This window comes from Schistocerca serialis, chromosome 2 (assembly GCF_023864345.2).
Source record: "Schistocerca serialis cubense isolate TAMUIC-IGC-003099 chromosome 2, iqSchSeri2.2, whole genome shotgun sequence".
NCBI lineage: Eukaryota > Metazoa > Arthropoda > Insecta > Orthoptera > Acrididae > Schistocerca > Schistocerca serialis.
This window is the reverse complement of record NC_064639.1, coordinates 453,361,738-453,386,518: the sequence shown is the minus strand read 5'-3', so window position 1 is coordinate 453,386,518 and position 24,781 is coordinate 453,361,738. Positions and strand designations below refer to the sequence as shown.

The 24,781-nt window shown below is 43.1% G+C and overlaps 1 protein-coding gene and 1 non-coding gene across 7 annotated transcripts in view; both read left to right on the top strand.

The window, feature by feature from the left end:
- The window catches only part of LOC126457335 (zinc finger protein 37-like), a 76,538-nt gene that overhangs the window by 40,125 nt on the left and 11,632 nt on the right, over window positions 1-24,781 (top strand). For all 6 annotated transcript variants that reach the window (XM_050093545.1, XM_050093547.1, XM_050093550.1 and 3 more), the window contains one exon: window positions 16,126-17,415. In XM_050093545.1, the coding sequence (XP_049949502.1) occupies window positions 16,126-17,415 (1,290 nt within the window). The remainder of the gene's footprint in view (window positions 1-16,125; window positions 17,416-24,781) is intronic.
- On the top strand, window positions 12,748-12,854 carry LOC126458743 (U6 spliceosomal RNA). Its single transcript, XR_007585712.1, has one exon. It is a non-coding gene; the product is annotated as a U6 spliceosomal RNA (small nuclear RNA).

Sequence of the window (24,781 nt, the reverse complement as noted above, 5' to 3'; positions counted from 1 at the left end):
GTACTTCCTGTCAATCTCATTTTTGAGACGTTTGTATTCCTTTTCGCCTGCTTTATTTACTGCATTTCTGTATTTTCTCCTTTCATCAATTAAATTCAATGTCTCTTCTGTTAACCAAGGATTTGTACTAGCCCTCGTCTCTTTACCTACCTGATCCTCTGTTGCCTTATTTATTTCATTTCTCAATGCTACCCATTCTTCTACTGTGTTTCTTTCCCCTGTATTTGCCAATCATTCCCTAATGCTCTCTCTGAAGCTCTCAACAACCTCTGGTAATTTCGGTTTGTCCCAATGCCATCTCCTTAAATTCCTACCTTTTTGCAGTTTCTTCAGTTTTAATCTACAGTTCATAACCAATAAATTGGGTCAGAGTCCACATCTGCCCCTGGAAATGTCTTAAAATTTAAAACCTGGTTCCCAAGTATCTGTCTTACCATTATATAATCTATCTGAAATCTTCCAGTGTCTCCAGTCCTCTTCCACATATACAACTTTCTTTCACGATTCTTAAACAAAGTGTTAGCTTTGATTAAGTTATGCTCTGCACAAAATTCTACCAGAAGGCTTCCTCTCCCATTCCTTATTTTCAGTCCATTTTCACCTACTACTTTTCCTTCTCTTCGTTTCCTTACTATCGAATTCCAGTCCACCATGATTATTACGTTTTCATCTCCCATGACTATCTTAATAATTTCTTTTATCGTATCATACATTCCTTCAATCTCTTCATCTGTGGAGCTAATTGGCAAACAAAGTTGTACTGCTATGGTGGGCATGGGCTTCGTTTCTGTCTTGGCTACAATAATGTGTTCACTATGCTGTTCGTAGTAGCGTATCCACATTCCTAATTTTTTTTTTTTTTTTAAATTCATTATTAAATCTACTCCTGCATTACCCCTATTTGATTTTGTATTTATAACCCTGTATTTATCTGACCAGAAGTTTTGTTCCTCATGCTGCCGCGAACTTCACTAATTCTGATTATATGTCACTTTAACCTTTCCATTTCCTTTTTTAAATTTTCTAACCTACCTACCTGATTAAGGCATCTGACATTCCATGCTCTGATCTGTAGAATGCCAGTTTTCTTTCTCCTGTTAATGATGTCCTCCTGAGTAGTCCCCTCCCAGAGATCCGAATGGGGGACTATTTTATCTCGGGAATATCTTACTCAAGAGAATGCCGTCATCATTTAACCATATAGTAAAGCTGCATGCCTTCAGTGACATGAGGATTAAATTGGGGCAATTCTCCTGGGTTTTCCCTTATAAAGGAACATTTGAAATCAGAGGAGAGAATCTCTACTTTTGCTTTGCTGCCCTCAATTTCAGTACCACTGTCATCAAAGTTACCTGATGCTAACTTTGGTGCCACCAACCGGCTTTACATGCAACCGGAATTTGTTTCTGTTCTGTAAAAGATCAACTGACAGTGTTCTGCTGCGGTAATCATTGAAGGCATCATATATTGCTGTCTTGACAGCCAAATGTGTTTCATTCAGTAGCCCTACAATTTGCTTTTCACCTGTTATGTGGTAATCTCTCGTGCTTTTTTTTTTTTTTTCCTTCCCCAGTGACTGTATACCATAGAGCTTCCCTCCCATTATAAACTGTTCTACAGGGTACACAACTATCCGGTGCATGGTCAACTATTCGTTTAAACTTGAGGCAGACTTCAGACTTCCTCTTCGTGCTCCTCCCCTGTGCTGGAAGTTTGAAGTTCCTCATTGGGATATGACGCTACTGATTTTTTTATCAAGTGTACTGAACACCCCCCCCCCCCCCCCCTGCCCCCACACACACAGAGATATATATAGTTATAATAGAGGAAACCCGTCCTTTTTTCCCCCTAAGGTAAGTCTTTCTGCTCCCGGGATTGGAATGACTCCTTACCCTCTCCCTTAAAACCCACAACCTTTCGTCTTTCCCTCTCCTCCCTCTTTCCTGATGAGGCAACAGTTTGTTGCGAAAGCTTGAATTTTGTGTGTATGTTTGTGTTTGTTTGTGTGTCTGTCGACCTGCCAGCACTTTCATTTGGTAAGTCACATCATCTTTGTTTTTTTTATATATATCTGTGTGTTTTAATTGTGCTTTGTACTTTGGTAATCATTGTTGCCACAACCACATCGTGATCACTGATACCAGTTTCGATGTGGACATCCACAAAGAGGTCAGGTAAAGTTCCACAAGATGTCTTATCTCGCTCACTACTAACAAAACTGTAATTTTCCCAAATAATCATTCGAGGATTGAAGTATCCACCAATGATTACAATATGATTGGGGATTTTATATACAAGTGAACTGAATTTCTGTGAAGTTTTCGGTATCATCAGGGGATGAGTCTGGTGGGTGATAGAAGGATCCAGTTATCATTTTATGCCCAACCCTGATACTGAGCCTTACCCAAACAAATTTACATGCAGTTTGAATTTTTTCTACCTCAGTGAATTTGAGTTTCTTGTTTACTGCAACAAGTATGCCACCTCTGTTTCCGATTTGCATATCCTTTTGATGTATACTTAAATTTTCCCCAGAAATCTCACTTGCCTTCCCCTCTGAACCACAGACATAAAATTATGTACAGTGACGTTATTCCCACTGAACATGGGTTGTAGGCAGAGGCGGAAACATGAACCATCTTACTGCTTTTTTCCCATCTCCCTTTAGTACCCCTACAACCATCATCTGGTGGAACTGGAATGGTTACATTCATCACATAGCAGAACTTGGAAATGTAGTTTCCTGTCATCAAGCAGTATGAACAGTCCTTTGGGAAGCTTGATTCCTTGAAATGTATATCCATATCCTACGTAATCACTGTGCTTATTTTAAAAAATAGAGCTATCTCTGAAAGGGCATCAGTTTGTGCCTCTACATTGGCGCTTGCAGACACTTTATCAGTCTCTACTCAGTACAGCTGTAAAGGCTGCGGCTGTGCACATATGGACAATAATGGATTTTACTATCAAAATACCTTTCTCTTTCCAGGCAGGGAGCTGACATATCAAGATATTAGTTGATCTGTTAGCTACCTCTAACTTTTCTCCTCTTGGACATTTTCAGTGCCCACAACCCGTTGGAGGATGGTGATGGAACACATACTGAGGTACTTTAATGGAACAACTAATCAAAGACCAAAGTCATTGACTTATGTTTATGAAACAGTGACAAACCAACTCATTTTAGTGTGGCACATATTCAGGAATTCTAGCACGTACTTAAATTTTACAGGAGCTTCAACCTGCTGCAGATCTTCTGATGCAGCTGGTACTACAGAAGCAGGTGTGACACCTTCAACTTTTTTAAAAAAACTGGCTGACTAAACAGTCTTCAATGCACTCACTTTTATTATCAGAAAACGCCACAAAAGCTGAAATTTTGTGGTTCTTATATACAATCATTTGTCATTCAGAAGTTCTGTTGCTCGTATATCATTATTTCTGGAAATGTTTCCAGATAGCCAAATTGCAGCAAAAATGCAATTGCAAAGAACAAAAATTGGATATAGTATTGTTTACAGTATTGCTCCCTATCTTCACGGCAAATTTGCTGACTTGATTAAACAATGTGAGAATGTTGTTGTTGAATTTGATGAGAGTTTAAACACTGTTTCTCGTAAAACACAAATTGAAGCCAACCCCCCCCCCCCCCCCCCCTCCCGCAGGTCTAGGGGTTATAATAGCCCCAAGGTATTCCTACCTGTCGTACAAGGCGACTAAAAGGCATTTCACACGTTTCAACCTTTATGTGATGGTCCCCTGTAGGGTTTGACCTCCATTCTTGAACATTTTCCTGAAGAGCGAGCCAATTGGGGAAGGGTGCCTTACAAGGTGCATTGTGTCCATCGTGCATTGAGATCTTTAGCCCACTTTCTCGTTGTCACATTGCAGTCCTGCCCATTCTCCATCTCTTGGGTGAGGACATCTTCCTGGGTGTGTTTTCTACCATGCACTATGCAGTGTCGATTTCTGCGTTGACGATGACCGTGGACTTCTTTGCACCTGGTATCCAGCACGGTAGCCAGTCCGTTGTGGTGGGACCGCCATGTACCCTGTTGGTTGTCACCCCTTGACCACACAGGGATCGCTCTGCTGATGATGTCTGCACCATTAACTCCCCACATATGCCAAGAGGTAGATGCCCAGCCCCCGGGGGCATCGGGATTCTCAGCAATGGCCATTCTACCAGGTGACCTTTGCTGCGGCTGGGTGGCGTCCATGGGGAGGGCTCCTGGTGGAGTGGGTGGAATCAGGGCAGATGACATGCGATGAAGCGTAGTCAATCATCCCTTGCTGGTGGTAAAACACCAGCAGTCTCTAACAAGGGAACCTCCCCATCGCATCCCCCTCAGATTTAGTTATAAGTTGGCACAGTGGATAGGCCTTGAAAAACTGAACACAGATCAATCAAGAAAACAGGAAGAAGTTGTGTGGAACTATGAAAAAAAAGCAAAATATACAAACTGAGTAGTCCGTGTGCAACATAAGCAATACAAGGATAATGTAAGATCAGGAATGCCGTGTTCCCGTGGTTAGCGTGAACAACTGCGGAACGAGAGGTCCTTGGTTCAAGTCTTCCATCGAGTGAAAATTTTACATTCTTTATTTTCACAAAGTTATGATCTGTCCATTCGTTCATTGACATCTCTGTTCACTGTAATAAGTTTAGTGTCTGTGTTTTGCGACCGCACCATAAAACCGTGCGATTAGTAGATGAAAGGACGTGCCTCTCCAATGGGAACCGAAAACATTTGATCGCAAGGTCATAGGTCAACCGATTCCTCCACAGGAAAACACGTCTGATATATTCTATACGACACTGGTGACGGCATGTGTGTCAGATGACAGGAATATGTTGTCAACCCACCTAACTTGTACACTAGGCGAGTGGGTAAAAAGATTCTTCTACCTCGCCCGATTTAGGTTTTCTTGTCGATGTGATAATCACTCCCAAAAAAGTGATCACATAGGACGGATGGATGGACAGATAATAATTGTCTGAAAATAAAAAATTAAAACTTTTCACTCGGGGGAAGTCTTGAACCAAGGACCTCTCATTCTGCAGCTACTCACGCTAACCACAGGACCACAGGGCTCCTGAGCTTACATTACCCTTGATGTTGCCTATCTTCTCATGGTCTACTCAGTTTGTATATTTTGCTTATTTTTTTTCATAGTTCCATACAACTTCTTCCTGTTTTGTCGATTGGTCTGGGTTCAGTTTTTCAAGGCCTATCCACTGTGCCAAATTATAACTAAATCTGCGGGGGGTGCGATGGGGAGATTCCCTTGTAAGCAATCAAGAGCTCAATTCAACGCACAGAAGTACGACCCTAAATTGTTCCCCTCTCTGGCCACACCATGGGAGGAACGTCAGGCTCAGGATGGCAGTGGATCATATTCGTCCCGGTACCTTGTATGTTCGAGAGCTGGTGGGGAATCTTTCATGACGAAGAAGCCTCAGTTTTTTGTTGCGCTTTTAGAGGACAAGTTTAGGGAGGTGGAGGGCTTGTCCACAATTAGATCTGGGCCAGTCTTGATCAAAACAGCATCCTCTGCCCAGTCACGGGAGTTACTCGCTTGTGACAAGGTGGGGGATGTTTCTGTAACCATCATGCCCCATAAGAGCTTAAATATGGTCCAGGGTATCGTATTTCACAGAGACCTTTTGCAATCTGATGATGAGCTGCGCACCAATTTAGAGCGGCGAGGTGTACATTTCGTCCGGCGTGTCCACTGGGGTCCGAAGGATAATCAGGTTGCCACCGATGCCTTCATCTTGGCCTTTGAGCATGATACATTGCCCGAGATGGTCAAGGTGATGGTCTACCGGTGTGGTGTGAAGCTGAATATCCCTCCCCCCATGCGGTGCTTTAAGTGCTGGAAGTTCGGCCATATGTCTTCCCGCTGTACTTCCAGCGTCACATTCAGAGATTACGGACGCCCACCATATCCCAACACTCCATGTGCCCCACCTTCCACCTGTGTCAACTGTGGAGAGCACCACTTGCCTTGCTCGCCTGACTGCAGGATTCTCCAGAAAGAAAGGAAAATCATGGAGTACAAGACCATGGACTGACTGGCCTACACTGAGGCTAAGAGAAAATTTGAACGCCTGCATCCTGTGTGTATGACATCTTCTTACGCCGCTGCTACAACAGTTCTGGCACCATCAGCTCCGCCAATCCAGGTCACCTGTCAGAGCCGGAAGGCTACACCTGTCCCATTGATGGTGCGGCATTTCCCTCCCTGTTGTGCCTGCACCACCTACTTCGGGATCAAGACCCCCCCCCCCCCCCCCCTCTCCAACCATCGGGGACATCCATCCCCACTTCTAAGCTGGAGAAGCGTAAGTCTTCTTCGGCTTCTCTCGCTAGGAAGGGGTCCCTTCGGTCACTCCCTTCCCAGGTTTCTTCTAGTGGGAAAGATGACACCCGTCAGTGGCTGAAGAGCCCAAAAGCAGCTGGTCATAGGGCTTCACGCTCATCCTCAATCCCGGAGACTGAGCCAGTGAAGTCCTTCCAGCTAGGGAAACCCAAGGAGCAGTGAGAGAAATCCAAAAGGAAAGCCCCTAAGACCAAGGAAATTGTGGTAGCACCCACACCACCACTACCTACAAGCTCTGCGGCTGAGGATGAGATTTTGGGGTCCGCTGAGGACCTAGGTCTCGCCAGACCCTCGGACACAATGGATATAGACTGCTCAGGCAATAAATCGGTGGCAGCAGGTAACTCTGAGGTGTAAACTGCCTCGGGTGAGCTACGGCAACTGTTAAGCTTCACAACTGCTATTTGCATTGCTCTCCAGGAAACCTGGTTCCCAGCAATGTGGACCCCTGCCCTCCGCGGCTATAAGGGATATTACAGGAACTGTTGCGACTATAATCGAGTGTCAGGTGGAGTTTGCGTTTATGTCCTAAAATCGGTCTGTAGTGAACATGTGCCCCTTTAACCGCCTCTTGAAGCTGTGGCTGTCAGAATGAGGACGGCGCAGGAAATAACTGTCTGCAATGTATATCTTCCTCCAGATGGTGCAGTACCCCTGAGTGTATTAGCTGCACTAATTGATCAACTCCCTAAACCTTTCCTAGTTCTGGAAGATTTTAATGTCTATAACCCCTTTTGGGGTGGTACCGTGCTTACTGGCCGAGGTAGAGATGTCGAACTTTGATTTTATCCACGCTGGATCAGAGGTCGTGGTTGTGAATGTCAATGTAGTGTTTTACACTATAAACAAGTGGTTGAGCCGATATATTTTTTAACATAGAGATGTCAAAACTTTACTGTCGCAGTTCGACCTCTGCCTCTTAAATACTGGGGCCACCACACATTTCAGTGTGGCTCCTGGTAGTTACTTGGCAATTGATTTATCAATTTGCAGCCCAGGATTTCTCCCATCCATCCACTGGAGAGCACATGATGACCCGTGTGGTAGTGACCACTTCCCCATCTTCCTGTCACTGCCCCAGCATCAGGCACATGGACACTTGCCCAGATGGGCTTTGAACAAGGTGTACTGGGGAACTTTCACCTCTAATGTCACCGCTGAATCTCCCCCACACGGTAACATCGATGTGATGGTTGAGCAGGTGACTAGCACAATTGTTTCTGCAACAGAAAACGTGATGCCTCGCTCTTTAGGGTGCCCAAGGCATAAGGCAGTCCCTTGGTGGTCGCCAGAAGTCGCTGAAGCAATTGAGGAGCATTGGTGAGCTCTACAACGGCATAAGTGGCACCCTTCCCTGGAGCACCTCATAGCCTTTAAACGGCTCCGTGCCCGTGGCTACCTTATCAAACAACAGAAGGAGTGGTCTTGGGAGAGATAAGTCTCCACCACTGGGTGCTACACATCACCTTCTCAAGTCTGGGCAAAGATCAAACGTCTTTTCGGGTACAAGGCCCCAACAGTTGTCCTCGGTGTTACCATAAACGGCGAGTTATGTACCGACACAAAGGCGATTGCTGGACACTTTGCTGAGCACTTTGCTCAAGCCTCTGTGTCGGAGAATTACCCCCCAGCCTTTTGCACACTCAAACGGCAGCTGGAAGGGAATGTCCTCTCATTCACTACACGCTACAGTGAATCCTATAACACCCCCTTTACAGAGTCGGGGCTCCTCAGTGCCCTTGCACATTGCCCCCCAACACAGCTCCTGGGCCTGATCGCATCCACAGCCAGATGATTAAACATCTCTCATCTGACTACAAGTGACATCTTCTCATCATCTTCAACCGGCTCTGGTGCGATGGTGTCAGGACAGCTTCCGCCAGTCCGCCAGGGTGACTCTATCACTGATATTCTTGTGTCCATCAAGTCTGCCATTCGAACACCTTATTGCCGTCTTTTTTGACTTGCATAAAGCATATGATATGACATGATTTGGCGACATCATATCCTTGCCACATTGTATGAGTGGGGTCTCCGGGGACCACCCCCGATTATTATCCAAAACTTCCTGTCGCTCCATACTTTCCATGTCCAAGTTGGTGACTCCCATAGTTCCATCCATATCCAGGAGAATGGAGTCCTCCAAGGCTCTGTATTGAGTGTCTCTGTATTTTTAGTGGCCATTAATGGTCTAGCAGCAGCTGTTGGACTCTCCGTCTCACCTTCTCTGTATGCAGACGACTTCTGCATTTTGTACTGCTGCTCCAGTACTGTTGTTGCTGAGCGGCGCCTCCAGGGGGCTATCCACAAGGCACAGTCATGAGCTCTAGCCCACGGCTTCCAGTTTTCAGCTGCAAAGTTGTGTGTCATGCACTTCTGTCAAGTGTCGTACCGTTCATCCGAGACATATCAATTCCTAGGACTGGTTTTTGAAGCTTGATTGACTTGGCTCCCTCATGTTCGTCAGCTTAAGCAGAAGTGCTGGCAGCACCTCAATGCCCTCCGTTACTGAGCAACGCCAATTGGGGTTCAGATTGCTGTACGCTGCTGCAGCTCTACGGAGCCCTTGTCCAATCCCGAATTGACTATGGGAGTGTGGTTTATGGTTCGGCAGCGCCTTCAGCATTGCATTTACTCAACCCTGTGCACCACTGTGGGGGTTCTATTAGTGACGGGAGCTTTTAGGATGAGTCCGGTGACTACCATACTGGTGGAGGCTGGTGTCCCTTCACTGCAGATCAGACGTGAGTAACTGCTCGCCAGTTACGCAGCACACATTCATAGTTCCCCTGAGCATCCAAATTACCGTCTCCTTTTCCTGCCCGCGGCAGTCCATCTCCCTCATCGGCGGCCCAGATCAGGGCTAACGATTGCGGTTCGCGTGTAGTCTCTTCTCTCCGAACCGGAGTCCTTCCCTTTACCACCTCTACTTGTGGTCCGTTCATGTACGCCTCCATGGTGTATCCCTCTGCCGCAGCTTCGTGTGGACCTTTTGCATGGCCCTAAGGACTCTGTTAACCCCGCCGCTTTCCGCTGTCTCTTCCTCTCAATTTTTGACATGTTCCGGACTCTGAAGTGGTTTACAATGGCTGATGGTCATGTAGGCTTCGCATATGTTCATGGAGAACAAATTGAGCAGCATTCCTTGCCAGTTGGCTGCAGTGTTTTCACTGCAGAGCTAGTGGCCATATCTCTTGCTCTTGAGTACATCCGCTCATGCCCTGGCAAGTCATTTCTCCTGTGTACTGACTCATTGAGCAGGCTACAAGCTATCAATTAATGCTACCTTCGCCACCCTCTGGTAGTGTCCATTCAGGAGCCCATCTATGCCCTGGAACAGTCCCACCGTTCCGTGGTGTTTGTGTGGACCCCAGGACACAACAGAATCCTCGGCAACGAACTTACCGACAGGCTGGCCAAACAGGCAACGCGGAAACAGCTTCTGGAGATAGACATCTCCGAAGCTGACCTGCGTTCTGTCTTACATCACAGGGTTTTCCGGCTTTGGGAGACGGGATGGCATAACAGCATGCACAACAAACTGCGTGTCATTAAGGAGACTATGAATGTGTGGAAGTCTTTCATGCAGGCCTCTCGCAGGGAATCAGTTGTCCTCTGCCAGCTGCGCATTGGCCATACGTGGCTAACGCATGGTTACCTATGCCGTCGCGAGGACCCACCTCAGTGTCGCTATGGCTCCCAAATGACAGTCGTCCTCCTCTTGCTGGACTGCCCACTTTTAGCCGCTCTGCGGCAGACTTTTAACTGTCCAGCACCCTGCCTTTGGTGCTGGGCGACGATGCCTCCACAGCAGCTTTAGTTTTACATTTTATCCGTGAGAGTGGGTTTTATACTTCTATGTAGGTTTTAGTGCATGTCCTTTGTCCCTCTGTATCCTCCACCCTAGTGCTTTTAGTGGAGGTCTTAATGTGTTGCAGAGTGGCTGGCTTTCCCTTTTTATTTTCGTGGTTGGCCAGCCACTGTAATCTGCTTTCATGTTTTACTCTCTTCTGTTTCCAACATCTCTCTGTTGTTTTCTTGTCCTCTTTTGTTCTTTTTAGTGTTCATTGCCTTCCCTTCGTTCTTGTGGCTTTTCGTTTTGTGTATATGTTTTGCCCGTTTTATTATCTCACTTGTGGCACTTTTTTATTAGGAACAAGGGTCGATGACCTCGTAGATTGGTCCCTTCTCCCGCCTTTAAATCGACCAACAAATTGAAGCCCTTTTTAGGTTTTGGGATAAAAATAAGTTAGTTTTCAATTTAATATTTTGACTCTGCTTTCATTCAGTGCACATGGGTCAGTGACTTACTATATACTTTGAAAGGTTCTTTTGGCGTGAAGAATCTTCCAAAAGTTTTGAATTTGTCAATGAATGGACCAAAAGTGAATTTTTAAGTTTGGAATGACATTTCTTATAACATGGAACTCTTGCATGTGGTTGGAGCCTGCATGTAGTTCACGGAACTTTCAAAACTGGCCTGTGACAAACAAATTGGGAAATTGCACCATTTTTTAGAACCTTACTCGTTTCAACAATTCTACGGCACAAGATGGATCAAAAATATACGTGTGGCTGAACAAGCCTTAAAAAATTTTCCACATCTAAGAACATATATTTCTCAGCTGCTCAAAATAAAAGTCAGCAGTTAGAGACAGATTCTTAGGTCCAAAATTGGCTTTTTTTGCTGCGATAGTGCATGCATTCGAAGATTTTTGCTTGATTTTCAAAGTAATGTATGTGTGGCTCCTTTTTATACAATGAATTGTTCCCTCTTACCACGCCGTTAATGTAGTGAATAGTCACATCAGACAGTTCAGTAAATGAAAAATCTCTTGTGAAGATTGACATGAAGGATAAGAATAATCTGGTCACTACGCAGTACTTTGTAACAGAAAGTTAAGGACCTGACTGACATCTTGAGGCATAAAGAAGAAATGCATTCTTGTGTTATTGGTGTGGTACAAAAGCTACTTGAAAGATCACCACTGAAATATAAACTTACATGTGCCATTTCATGTATCAGTAGCATTAAATTAAGAAATGGCTGTTAAGAGGTTGACATCATGCCTTGAAATTCTCATGCCTGCTCAAAGGTTATCTGGTGTAAAAGCAAATTGTGTCCGTCCTTCAGACACAGGCATTTGGGATGTAAACAAAGTTTTCAAGACATACACTAGGGGGCCATGACATAGTGTTGTTGACATGTAGTAGGTTTGTAGTAAATTAGAAACATACACAGAAAAGTATGTGGACTGAGTGTGCAAGACATATAACTAAGATGATGATGATGATGATCAGTTTGTTTGTGTGTTGGTTGCTATGGATATTTTTCAGAAGGAAAAACAATTTGTGACAAGTTTTTGTGTAATTTGCAATCAAATTACAAAGAATTTCCAACTTGTGGCACCTTCAAGAAATGTTGATTGTACATTTGTATAAGAAACTTTGTGACATACTTAGCAAACGCTTTAAATAACTAACAAGTGAAATTTTTTTGCTGAATATGCTTGACTACTTTCAGTGTTTATATCTAAATTATGGCAGTGTTAGTTAGCTGTAAATTTCGCTTTTATCCTAATATGTACACCTTGGAAAGATTAGACAACAATGTTGTCAGTCTTGTACTCCTATGAGAATAGGAGGGCTCTCTTAGATGTGGGCTCACACTTCCCAATAGAATTTTTGCCTCTCTGTACCCTTTCTTGACACCATTTCAACATGTAAAATTTAGTATTTTTATGTTTCTTTTTTTGTGACTGTCTTCGTCATTTTGTTTATACTGGATGGTTATAATTACAGGTTTTCAGAGTGTTGCAGTGTGGGCTATATACATTGCAGGATGCAGAAACATTGTATGCATGTTTGTTAATCTGTGTGCTAGCAGAGTATGCTAGAAAAAAAATATAATAGTTCCACTTTCTGGACCGGGTGAAAATATGGCACTGTAAGCAGTCAGAATGTGGTACAGTGCAGGAAAAGGGGAGGAAACATCACACACATGATAATGGTGGTTCTGCCACATTTATTGGGATGTGGTCACAAGTTACAATGTGTATTCAGTATGGTCTCCTGATTCAGCAACATGCTACATCTGTAACATGGTCTTGTCAACAGTTGCTCGCATCATATGCGATACAATCAGAGCAATGGGTCTTTGTGTGCTATCCTTCAGATCACGAAGAGTCCAGGTACATCTCTAGACATGATCTTTCAGATAGCCCCACAACCAGAAGTCACTTAGATTTAGATTGGGTGATCTGGAAAGCCAATCATCTTGAAACTTTGCAGTTGTTAGCAAGCAAGTCTTTCACATGGCAAGCAGCATGTCGTCGCTCCATCTTGCATGAAAATAAGGATGTACTCACGTCGGTGGTACATACACTAAAATTGGAACGATACAGAGAAGATTAGCATGGCTCCTGCACAAGGATGACATGCGAAATCGTGAAACGTTCCACATTTTTTGGAGAATGGGGTCCCGCAGGGGTCTGTGTTGAATGTATCTCTACTTTTAGTGGCCATTAATGATCTAGCAGTAGCTGTAAGGCTGTCCGTTTCACCGTCTCTGAATACAGGCGACTTCTGCATTTTGTCCTGCTCCACCAGTACTGGTGTTGCTGAGCAACACCTACAGGGAGCCATCCAGAAGGCACAGTCACAGGATCTAGCCCATAGTTTCCAGTTTTTGGCCGCAAAGTCTGATGTTATGCTCTTCTGTCAGTGTCGTACCGTTCATGCGGAACCAGAACTTTACCTTAATAATGATCCATTCACTGTAGTGGAGACATATCGATTCTTAGGACTGGTTTTCGATACCTAATTGACTTGGCTTCCTCACCTCCGTCAGCTTAAGCAGAAGTGCTGGCAGCACCTGAATGCCCTCCACTGCCTGAGCAACACTAACTGGGGTGCAGATCACTCTACGCTGCTGCAGCTCTACAGAGCCCTTGTTCAATCCTGTCTTGACTGTGGGGGTCCGGTTTATGGTTTGGCAGCACCCTCAGTGTTGCGTTTACTCAACCCGGTGCACCACTGTGTGTGGCATTTGCCTAGCGACAGGAGCTTTTAGGATGAATCTGGTGACCAACGTCCTGGTGGAGACCAGAGTCCCACCATTGCAGGTTAGGTGTGCGCAGTTGCTCTCCAGTTACGTTGCACATGTTCGTAGTTCTCCTGTGCATCCGAATTACCATCTCCTTTTCCTGCCCATGGCGGTTCATCTCCTGCATCAGCGGCATAGGTCAGGGCTTACAATTGCAGTTCGTGTGTGATTCCTTCTCTGTGAACTGGAGTCCTTGCCATTACCACCTATACTTGAGGTTCATTCACTAACACTTTCGTGGTGTACACCTAGGCTGCGGCTTCGCCTGGACCTTTCACATGGCCCTAAGCACTCAACTAACCCTGTGACTCTCCGCTGTCACTTCCTCTCAATTCTCAACATGTACTGGGGCCATGAAGTGGTTTACACCGATGGTTCTATGGCTGATGGTCAAGTTGGCTTTGCCTATGTTCATGGAGGACATATAGAACAGCAGTCCCTGCCAGATGGCTGCAGTGTTTTCACTGCAGAGCTGGCGGCCATATCTCGTGCTCTTGAGCACATCCGCTCATGCCCGGGAGAGTCATTTCTCCTGTGCACTGACTCCTCGAGCAGCCTACAAGCTATCGACCAGTGCTACCCTTGTCATCCTTTGGTAGTGAGCGTCCAGGAGTCCATCTATGCCCTGGAATGGTCCAGTCGTTCAGTGGTGTTTGTCTGGACCCCAGGTCACATCGGAATCCCAGGCAATGAACTTGCTGACAGGCTACGCAGAAACCGCTTATGGAGATCGGCTTCTCTGAAATTGACCTGCATTCTATATAACGCAACAAGTTTTTGTGGCTTTGGGAGATGGAATGGCATAACCTCAATATGCACAATCTGCGTGCCATTAAGGAAACTATGAATGTGTGGAAGACCTCGGTGCACACCTCTCGCAGGGACTCTGTGGTTCTCTATTGACTCCGCCTTGGCCATACGTGGCTGATGCAAGGTTACCTTCTCCATTGTGAGGACCCAACTCGGTGTCGCTGTGGCTCACGAAGGACTGCCGACTTTTAGCTGCACCGCGGTGGACTTTTTAACTTTCCCAACACCCTACCTTCGGTGTTGGACGACAATGCCTCCACAGCAGCTTTAGTTTTATGTTTTATTTGTGACGGTGAGTTTTATCATTTGCTCTAAGTTTTTAGCAATGTCCTTTGTCCCTGTGTGTCCTCCACGCTAGTGCTTTCAGGTTTGGGGTTTTAATGTGTTGCAGAGTGGCTGGCCTTTCCTTTTTATCCTCATGGTCAGCCAGCCATGGTAACCTGCTCTCTTGTTTTAACCTCTTATACCTGTTTCTTTCGTCTTCGTGGTTTTCTTGTCCCCTTTTGTCCATTAAAGTGTTTGTGGCCCTTCAGTCGTTGTTGTGGTTTTTCCTTTCATTCTGTTTTGTGTTGTCCAGGGACCAATGACCAATGACCTCTTAGTTTAGTCCCCCCCCCCCCCCCCCCCCCCCCCCCCCCCCCCCCCCCCCCCCCCCCCCCCCGTCCTGCCCATTTTTAAACCAACAAACCAACCAAAATATGGTGTGACAAAGTTGCGTACTTGCGAAGCTGGAATAAAATGTTGCACAAGGTCTTTATAACATGAAGATGTCACTGTAAGCTAACAGACCATGAGGTGTCATCTGCGCAGAGAAAAACAGATGGACAATGAAGGAGCTCGTGAAATGACACCACACAATCACACAAGTTGGGTGCAGTGGATGTTCCTGCACAACATGTTGTGGAGTAGAACTCAATATGCAACAGTTCTGTGCATCCATGACACCATGCTGAGTAAAATGTGCCTTGCCCGGCCAATGAATATTCCTTGGCCACACGTCATATATTTCCATGGGTGCCAAAAAACAAAAGACAAAGTCACGGTGTTGTAGCTTTGGGGCTTCATTTGAGGCACACTTTGAATCTTGTAGGGATACCAGTGTAAAATGTGATGCAAAATCTTTTATCAGTTGACCAGGGGAGAGAAAATTCCCATGACACAGCTTGAGCACTGTCTGTGCAGAGTTTGAGCCATATGCTGCATGTTCGGTTATAGCAACAGTAACTTCAACAACTACTTCCATGGAAAAGGGTCACTTCTGTCTCCTTGCTGCACCCCTAATTCTCCTCTTTCTTCAAAGTGCTTGATCATATTCTTTAGCCCATTTATTGACATGGGGCCTCTTCGTAGCTGTTTCTTTTGGCAATATTCCCGCAGTATAGCACTGCTATTGCTGTCATTCTGATGAAATAACTTTACCAGCAGTGCACGGTCATTCTTGTCAATACCACTGTGTTTCGAACAGAAAACTTCAATCTTCTTAATCATTTACACCAACAGTCACTTCACAGTAGATATCAACATGTGCCGCCAAGCCACAAACAGCACACTGATGTGAAAACAGGAAATGTTTCATGTTCTGACTTCTTACGGTGCCTAGTTTTTCACCTGGTGGCAGAAAGTGAAGCTTTTTCCCCCAGCGAACCCCATGAGCACGATTTAATGAACATACGTACTATGTTTCAGCAACCTGTTATGTATACAGCCCACACTGCAGCAATTGGAACAACATCAGTTTAATTATGACCACCCGGTTTGTTTTTCTCATGCGTTCATTATTGAACTGAGTGTTACACATTTATATATTTTTTTTATAATTGCAGGTAATTGAGAGAGATGGACAGAATTACACTTGCTTGTTATGTGACGAAGACCAGAGGGCTGTAGGGGACATGAAGAGCATATCATCACACACAAAAAATGTACATAACATCCGTGTTTACATTTGTGATATCTGTGGTCAGGACTTCCGCAAACGAAATGAATTATCTGCTCACTTAGATGAGCATGCAGCCACTGAGGATGGAGACTATCAGTGTGAAGTGTGTAATCGTATATTCAGTAACCTTAGACTTTTCCGTGTACACAAACGTATGCATTATCCACAGTCAAAGCTGTGGACATGTGAGACTTGTGGCAAGCGGTATAGCTCTCGAAATTTGCTAGAAGAACATATCAATACACATACTGGAGTGCGACCTTATGTGTGTGAGGTGTGTGGCAAAGATTTTGCATCAAAATACACATACAGGGCTCATGCAAAGACGCATGAAATACGCCCTCGACCTTTCACATGTAATGAATGTGGGAAGACATTCCTGAGTGCACAGAACCTTGCACAGCATGAACGTACTCATAATGGTTCTCGTGAATACATCTGTGAGCAGTGTGGAAAGGCTTTTGGTACACCTCGAAATCTGGAAGTCCATTCAGTTGTTCACTCAGGGTGTAAGCCTTTTGTATGCCGTACCTGTGGTAAAGCATTTGCAAGAAAGGCTGAGATACGTGATCATGAACGTACACACACAGGTGAGAAACCATATCAGTGTGAATTCTGTGGTGCAACATTCAGTCAGCGTAGCAACTTGCAATCTCACAAACGTGCTACACACCTCCAAGACAAACGATATAAATGTGCTGATTGTGGTAAAGGTTTCAAACGACGCCGTCTCCTAGATTACCATGTAAAAGCTGCTCACACCGGTGAACGACCATATAAGTGTCCCACGTGTGATGCAACTTTTGTTTATCCCGAGCATTTCAAGAAACATCGCCGTATCCATACTGGTGAGAAGCCTTTCCATTGTGAAGTATGTGGTAAAGCATTCAACAGCCGTGACAATCGCAATGCTCATAGGTTTGTGCATAGTGACAAGAAACCTTATGAATGTTTGTGTTGTGGAATGGGTTTCATGCGCAAACCACTCTTATACAATCACATGCAGAGCCAAGGTCATTTAAATGACACAATTGTAGTGAACCAGCCAAGGCTTACTTCAGATGATGATTTAACTAGAGAAGCAGTAGTTGCTACTGCTGGTGAACTGTCTGCTGGCGCAGAAGTAGAAATGACTGTCGTTGATGGCAGTCATGTACCTGAGCATGAAACCAAGGTAAATTTGGGATATGAATTTATTTTACTATTATTATTATTATTAGTATTAGTATTAGTAGTAGTAGTAATTTCAAGAAGTAAAGATAACCACTCACCATATAACTGATACGTTAAACAGTCAACAGACAACTATAAAAATTTTGTGAAAGCTTAACAATGATTTCAGTGTCCTTGCTTGGTGATTATTGTGTTTCAGTATTTTAACTCCAAATGAGTACATTGTCTGAAAGCTTAGTAACTATTTAACTCATGTTTATGTACCAGCCAGCCATTCAGTACCTTAACTATACTGTGTGTGGTTTCTTTTACCCCTTTCGGTATTTACTGTCTACCCAGAACTTTCAGGTATTAAATTAATAATTTGCAGCCGTTTTTTATGTTGTAAGTGTTAATCTAATATCACAGTTAAATAATATTGAAGTCCTAGCACAGAAGTAATAATGCAAGGAATTATTTTATGATGGAAAAAAGGAAAAATATTCATTCTTGCAAACCCTGTTCATGGAAGTGCATATAACTTAGTGTGCATTATTATAGTACCTTAAACGTTCTCATTGTACAATTAGTTAGAGCTATAGGAAATTTTTTAGTGATGCAAGAAGAAGTTAGTTTGGAAAACAGTCAACGAATGGCTAACCCACCTTAACTATTTTCTGAACCTTAGGAAGATTGTGAATCATTAAGCATATAACTAATTAAATTCTGAGTGAGTAATTCTGCCTGAACTGGCCTCGGTAGATCCAATGGTATTGACTGACTGTCATGTCATCCTCAGCTGACAGGATGCGGCTATGGAGGGGCACGTGGTTAGCACATAACTCTCCTGACCATTGTTAGGTTTCTTGACCTTAGCCCCTATTCCTCAGACAAATAGCTCCTCAATTGGCCTCTCAATGGCTCAGTGCACCCTGCTTGCCAACAGTGCTCAGCAGGCCCGTATGGTCACCCTTCCAAGTACTTGCGAAGCCCGACGGCATTTAACCTTGGTGTGCTGACGGGAACCAGTGTTACCAATAATGAGAAATGGACTAAAAAGATTCTGTTTTGGGTTTCTTATGTTCAGAAAGACCTTGAGGGTACCAAATGGAAAATGGACTGACGATGTAAAGAAACAAGCTGGGCGAAGTTGGGATGTGAAAAGCTGAAGATCATAATGAATGCAGAAGTCTGGAAGAGGCCTATATCCTGTAGTGGATGATAAATTGTTGATGATTGCAATGATCCATCTCAGATGTAATATTACTAATTGGATTTTGAATTGAGAAGAGAATTTTAAATAACCTGATCGTTACATAAAGAGGACAGAGGGAATAAACTGTTAAAATAAAATTGATGGGTACAGTGCACAGACATTGGTTTTAGTAAATGCTTTAATCAAGAGTAGTATGTTATGAAATTATCTTTCTTTCATCATTGACATATTGATCTCACTTCTTCTGTCCCAGAATACACCAAACATTTACCAAAACTGTCATGTTTACCATAATGAAGTTTTTTTCTCCAATATAAAAACATTATAATTATTGCATTAAAGGAGATGAAATTTTTTATTCCACTTGAACTTAAAAGATTAGGAACATAACACGAACTTCATTTTACTATTAGTATCGGTCTTATATAACTCAATGAAAAAGTTACATCAGTGTTAGTCCTCTTGCATATTCTTTCCTGTTGGACAGTGGCTGTCTGCTACGGGTATGTACTAAGTGTGATACTCTCGCTTTTAACAGCACACATCCAGATTGTGTTGCATAAGAATTTCAAAAAATAATTACCTATTATTAATAAATGATTTACATTGAATATTATCCGAGATAGCACAGAAATACGTTGTTCTAAATTTTTAATCAGGCTCTTTATTTACATTGTTCAGACTTAATTGTGAACTTTGCCATTTGCGAGTTCTGCCCCCTCGCACATGTGGAGTGGGCGAGTGGAGAAAGAAGGCAGGGATTGGGAGGGAGTGTTGGGGTAGAGTGACAGATTGCTGGGAGAGAAGGCAGCAGGTGCAAGGGATAGGAATGTGATGTCAGAGAGCTTGTTCTGGCTATAGGCAGGGGGCGTTGTGCACATTGCTCAATGATACGGAGGAGTGGATATGAAGGACGGGGAAGGGACTTTGAAGAAGAGGGTGTGAGTGCAGAATAAGTGAAGTAAGATCACGGAGCAGGGGTGGAGGCAGGAGCTAGCAAAGTTAAGAGGCCAAGAGGATCATGGGATTGAAGAATGCTTTGCAAGGACAACTCCCATCTATATAATTTAGAGAAAGTAGTGTTTGGCAAGGACCCAAATGGCACTGGTTCTGAAGCAGCTATTGAAATTGAGCATGTTGTATTTAACGGGTTCAGCTACTGTCTGATACCCACCCAGTACATCCTACTAAAGTCCCATCACAGGCCTATGCTACCTTACATTACCCTGTCATATCCTATCGGTGGCATGGGCACCTTTGGAAAGCAATCATCTTGTATACCAGCTTCGCTGTAATTTCTGCACGGCATTTCATGTGGACATAACGTCCAACTAAGTGTCCATCCAAATAAATGACTACTGTCAAACTGTGACCAGTAGCAAAATTGACCACCCAGTGCATGAGCATGCTTCTGAGCAAAACATGCTCGATTTCAATTGCTGTTTCACACCATGTTTTTAATTATATTGTATCCTTACTATCCACTTGTCATGTTGTGTGTATCTTACAGCGATTTGTAAACACTGCTATTCATTTCTCCTCATTTTTAGAGTCACTATATTACTTAGTAGCATAAATGTCACTTCATTTTAATATTTCTCTGTTTTCTGTGTGAACGTGACTGTACAGAAGGAAGTAAAAACACTTAACTTCATCCTTTTTACAGTTACTGTAAGCTGTTACACAGGGTGGTGCATGAAAAACCCGCCCTGAGTGCTACATTGCTCTTTGTTGCCATCTATTGTTTCAAACATGTTGCGACTGCGTTTTGTATTCTCAGTATGAAAGCCGTTGCAACTTGGTTAAGATGTGTTAAGTAAATATCTCAGTGAGGTGTATCCTGTTCAAGAAAAAATTGTTGCACAGGAGGCATACGTGTCTACCGCTTCATGTTAGGAAATGCGGGACATTTTTGCAAAGAAGTTTCCTGGCATTTCCGTAGTAGCAAAGAGCAGTATATAGGATATGGTAACAAAGTGGCATACTACAGGGTCAGCTGCAAATGATGCTGTAGTTGTGGATGTTAGAGCACAAGTGGTCCAGAGTCCAAAGAAGTAGAGACGTAAATTGTCACAAAAAGTGACTTTTTTGCATAAGTCTTGTCAGTGTGTTTTACACCATTTAAGGATAAAGCCCTACAAAAAGATATGTGCCAAGGAACTCAAAGAGGAAGATAATACAAATGTATGAATTACTGTACATGGCTATGTCAAACAATTGAGAGTGGAATGCTGGATCCTCTGCTGTATTTAATCAGTGGTGAAGACCGGTTCCATCTGACAGGACAGGTGAACTTCTAGAACACCACATACTGGTCAACAAACAATCCATGATTAATGAGAAACCCCTTCACAGTGAAAAAATTGGAGTGGTGTGCTGTGTCAGAAAATCAAATAGTGAGTCACATACTCCCTGCTCCACTATAAACATACCTATACTGTCTTTCAGCAGGATGATGTAATCTGTCACATTTCACGTGACTCAGTCTCACAAATTTATGAAAGATTTATAGAAGAAAGGACTGTCAGCAAAGGATTGTGGCTGCTGTATTCACTGGACCTAACCACTTATTACTTTTGTCTGAAGGCAGTCTAAAGGGGAAAGTGTATGCAAATAAGCCAATAATGTTGGGAGATTTGAAGGACAATATTCATAATGAAATTTTAAAAACTGATATGTCAGAGTTGTTCAAAATGTGTAATAACACATCAGGCATGCAAAAGTGGTTTGAAGCACAAGGTGATAGTTTTTGTTTTACGGCTTCTTTCTAACTTCTTTTTTCACGGTGCCTAAATTTTGATGAAACTGTAACTTAGCAGTTCACTTAATCTGATATCTTTGTTGCGAAAAATCCTAGACGTTATCTTCTACTTGTGTCAACCAGGGACCCAACTAATTTTTCAGAGCAGTTATCCCTATAATTCAAGCTTGTCATTTAAACTTTGAGATCTAACCTCTCTTGTTCATGTTCTTATTATGGAGTTGCTCGCAACTTGTGGCTGTTAGATGTTCCATTATTTTGATCCTTTCCTCTGATTTATGTACTATCTTATATCCTTGATCACACTCTTCTGTAACTGATCTATATGGCCATTGAATTGGCTCGACATATTTACCGATTCACATAATTTTTATGCTCTCTCATATCATCCAGTTTTGCACCCATACTAAGCTTTTGTCCATTGACACCAGCTGTTTCCTCCCTAAACTACTCAGCTGATTCCATAAACAAAGTTAGTTACATTTTACACTAGAACTGCCATACAAATCTGTATAAAAGATGTATCCTACTTGATAAAATTACAAGTAACTTATTCTGTTTGTTCAGAAGGAAAAGTATTTTCAATAAAATGCTAATTAGAAGTACTCAAAATGAACTTTTTAGATCATTACAGTTTAATTGTAACGTGGACAGGCAGACAACTGGACATTCTGCTTCGCTCTGTCAACTGTCTTAGTGGCTTTCTGAACAGTTTTCTTCTTCACTCCAAACCCTTCAGAGACAGTAACAACTCAAACTGAAATAACTTATTGTACTTATATGGTGCAGCTGCTGCAGGAGGTCTGTGTGGTTACAGTGGGAAGTAAAGTAAGCCCTTTTGAGCTGCCTGCTCCTTCTGAAGCCAGTTTGACACTACGGGTAGAGAGGGCACTGTCTCTTACGGTCACTACAGCCCACTGGAGGAAGATACACTACGAAGTTGTAATGTTGTGGCTCGTTACTCATTAGTGCCAACAAGAATCCCACCTGATGTAGTAGTGTCACTCCAGTACAACTGGCCAAATTTTTACTGCCTAGAAACCCACAAGATGATGTGGCTGTCCTGATGTTAAAGTGTCTTGTGAGTATGTCAGCTGAAATTCTGCTCAATACTATTGCGATGACTCATTGTTTAAAATCCTCTCAATCCGTGAAGGCTGACAAAGGGCCTCTGGTTAGGCACATCTATATCTACTTCAATATTGCACAATCTATTGAAAGGCACATGGCATGGGTATTTCGTACCACTACTAGACATTTCGTTTCCTGTTCCAATTGCATATAGAACGAAGGAAAAGTGACTGTCTGTACCTCTGTATGAGCCCTAATTTCTCACATCTGATCTATGTGGTCCTTATGTGCAATGTTTGTTAGAGGCAACAGGATCGTTCTCCAGTCAGCTTCAAATGCCGGTTCTGTAAATTTTCTCAATAATGTTCCTTGAAAAGAATATCGCCTTCTTCCAGGAATTCCGATTTGAGTTCGCAAAGCATCCCTGTAACATTTGTGTGTTGTTCGGACCAATCAGTAACAAAATCAGGCAGCCTGACTGTGAACTGCTTTGATGTCTTCCTTTAATCCAACTTGGTATGAATCCCAATCACTGGAGCAGTATTCAAAAGTTAGTCACACTAGCACTCTATATGTTGTCTCCTTTACAGATGAACCACACTTTCTTAGAATTCTCCCTGTAAATCGAAGTTATCCACTCGCCATTCCTACCACTGTCCTCACATGCTTGTTCCATTTCATATCAATTTGCAATGTTATGCCCAGTTATTAAAATCATGTGATTGTGTGAAGCAGGACACTACTAATGATGTATGACTTACCCAAACATTGTTTTTCCTACTTATCCACATTAACTTACATTTCTCTACATTTAGAGCTAGCTACCATTCATCACCCCAACTATAAATTTTGTTTAAGTCATCTTGTTATCTCTTACAGCTACTCAACTTCGACATCTTACCATACACCACATCATTGTCAGTTAACAACTGCAGATTGCTGCCCACTCTGTCTGCCAAATCTCTTTCCACTGAGGACAACATACTGCATTGTATAACTTGAGAAGTCTTCAAGCCACTCACATATCTGTGAGCCTATTCCATATGCTCGTACCTTCTTTGACAGCCTGTAACTGGGCACCATGGCAAATGCTCTCTCGAATTCTAGAACTATGGAATCTGCCTGTTGCCCTTCATCCATAGTTTGCATTATGTCATGTGAGAAAAGGGAAGCTGAGTTCTGCACAAGTGATTTTTTTCTAAAGCCAGGCTGATCCATGGACATCAGCTTCTCGGTCTCAAGAAAATTTATTATATTCAAACTTAGAATACGTTCAAGGATTCTGCATAAAACTAATGTTAGGGATATTAATCTGTAATTTTGTCGGTCTGTTATTTTGCCCTTCTTATACAAAGGAGTTACTTGCACTTTTTTGCACTTGCTTAGGACCTTGCGCTGGGTTAGAGATTCATGATAAATGCAAGCTAAGTAAGGGGCCAATGCCATAGACTACTCTTTGAAAAACCAAATTTGGATTCTGTCCGGACCTGGTAACTATTTGTTTTAAACTCCCTCAGTTGTTTCTCTGCACCAGGGATGCTTATTACTATGTTGTCTACACTGCTTATTACTATGTTGTCTACACTGAAGTCTTTTTGATGGTCAAACAGCAGTATATGGCTTTCATTTTGCTATTTTCAACTGCCACATCAGACTGGTCAACAAGTGACTAGATGGAAGCTTTAGACCCACTTAGCAATTTTCTTTGGTTCTCTGCCATATCTGTTACTAAGGTATGATGGTGGTAGTAGCTGTATGCTTCGCACATAGATCTTTTCACAGCCGCATGAATCTCTACTAACCTTTGTTTGTTGACATTTGTGCGTTCTCTTTTGAACAGAGAGCGCAACAGCCTCTGCTTCCACAGCATTTTCCAAGTATCGTTATTAAACCATGGTGGGGTCTTTTCCATCCTTAATCCAATTACTGGGCAATAAGCCTCGAGTCCACGATTTACAATCTGCTTAAACTTTGCCCGTAATTTCTCTATGTCCACCTTACTGGAACTAAGTGATTTCAGTTCAGTTCACTTGTGTAAGTGGAATGCTAACAACTGCTTATCTGCTGTTTCTAGCAGAATCACTCTCCTAGCCTTCTTAACTGGTTTATTAACTTCTGTAACTGTAGTTGCTATAATGGCATCATGATTGCTAATCCCTGTTAATGTACTTTGTCAATAAGGTCTAGCCTATCTGTAGCTACAAGGCCTAAGATATTTCTGTTGTGTGCGGGTTGTCAAAATAGCTGCTGAAGGCACGTTTTCAGAAAAAGTGTTCAAAAGTGCTTCACACGAATGACTACCCCGCTGCAGTGAATCCATAGACATCCCAGTCCATACTT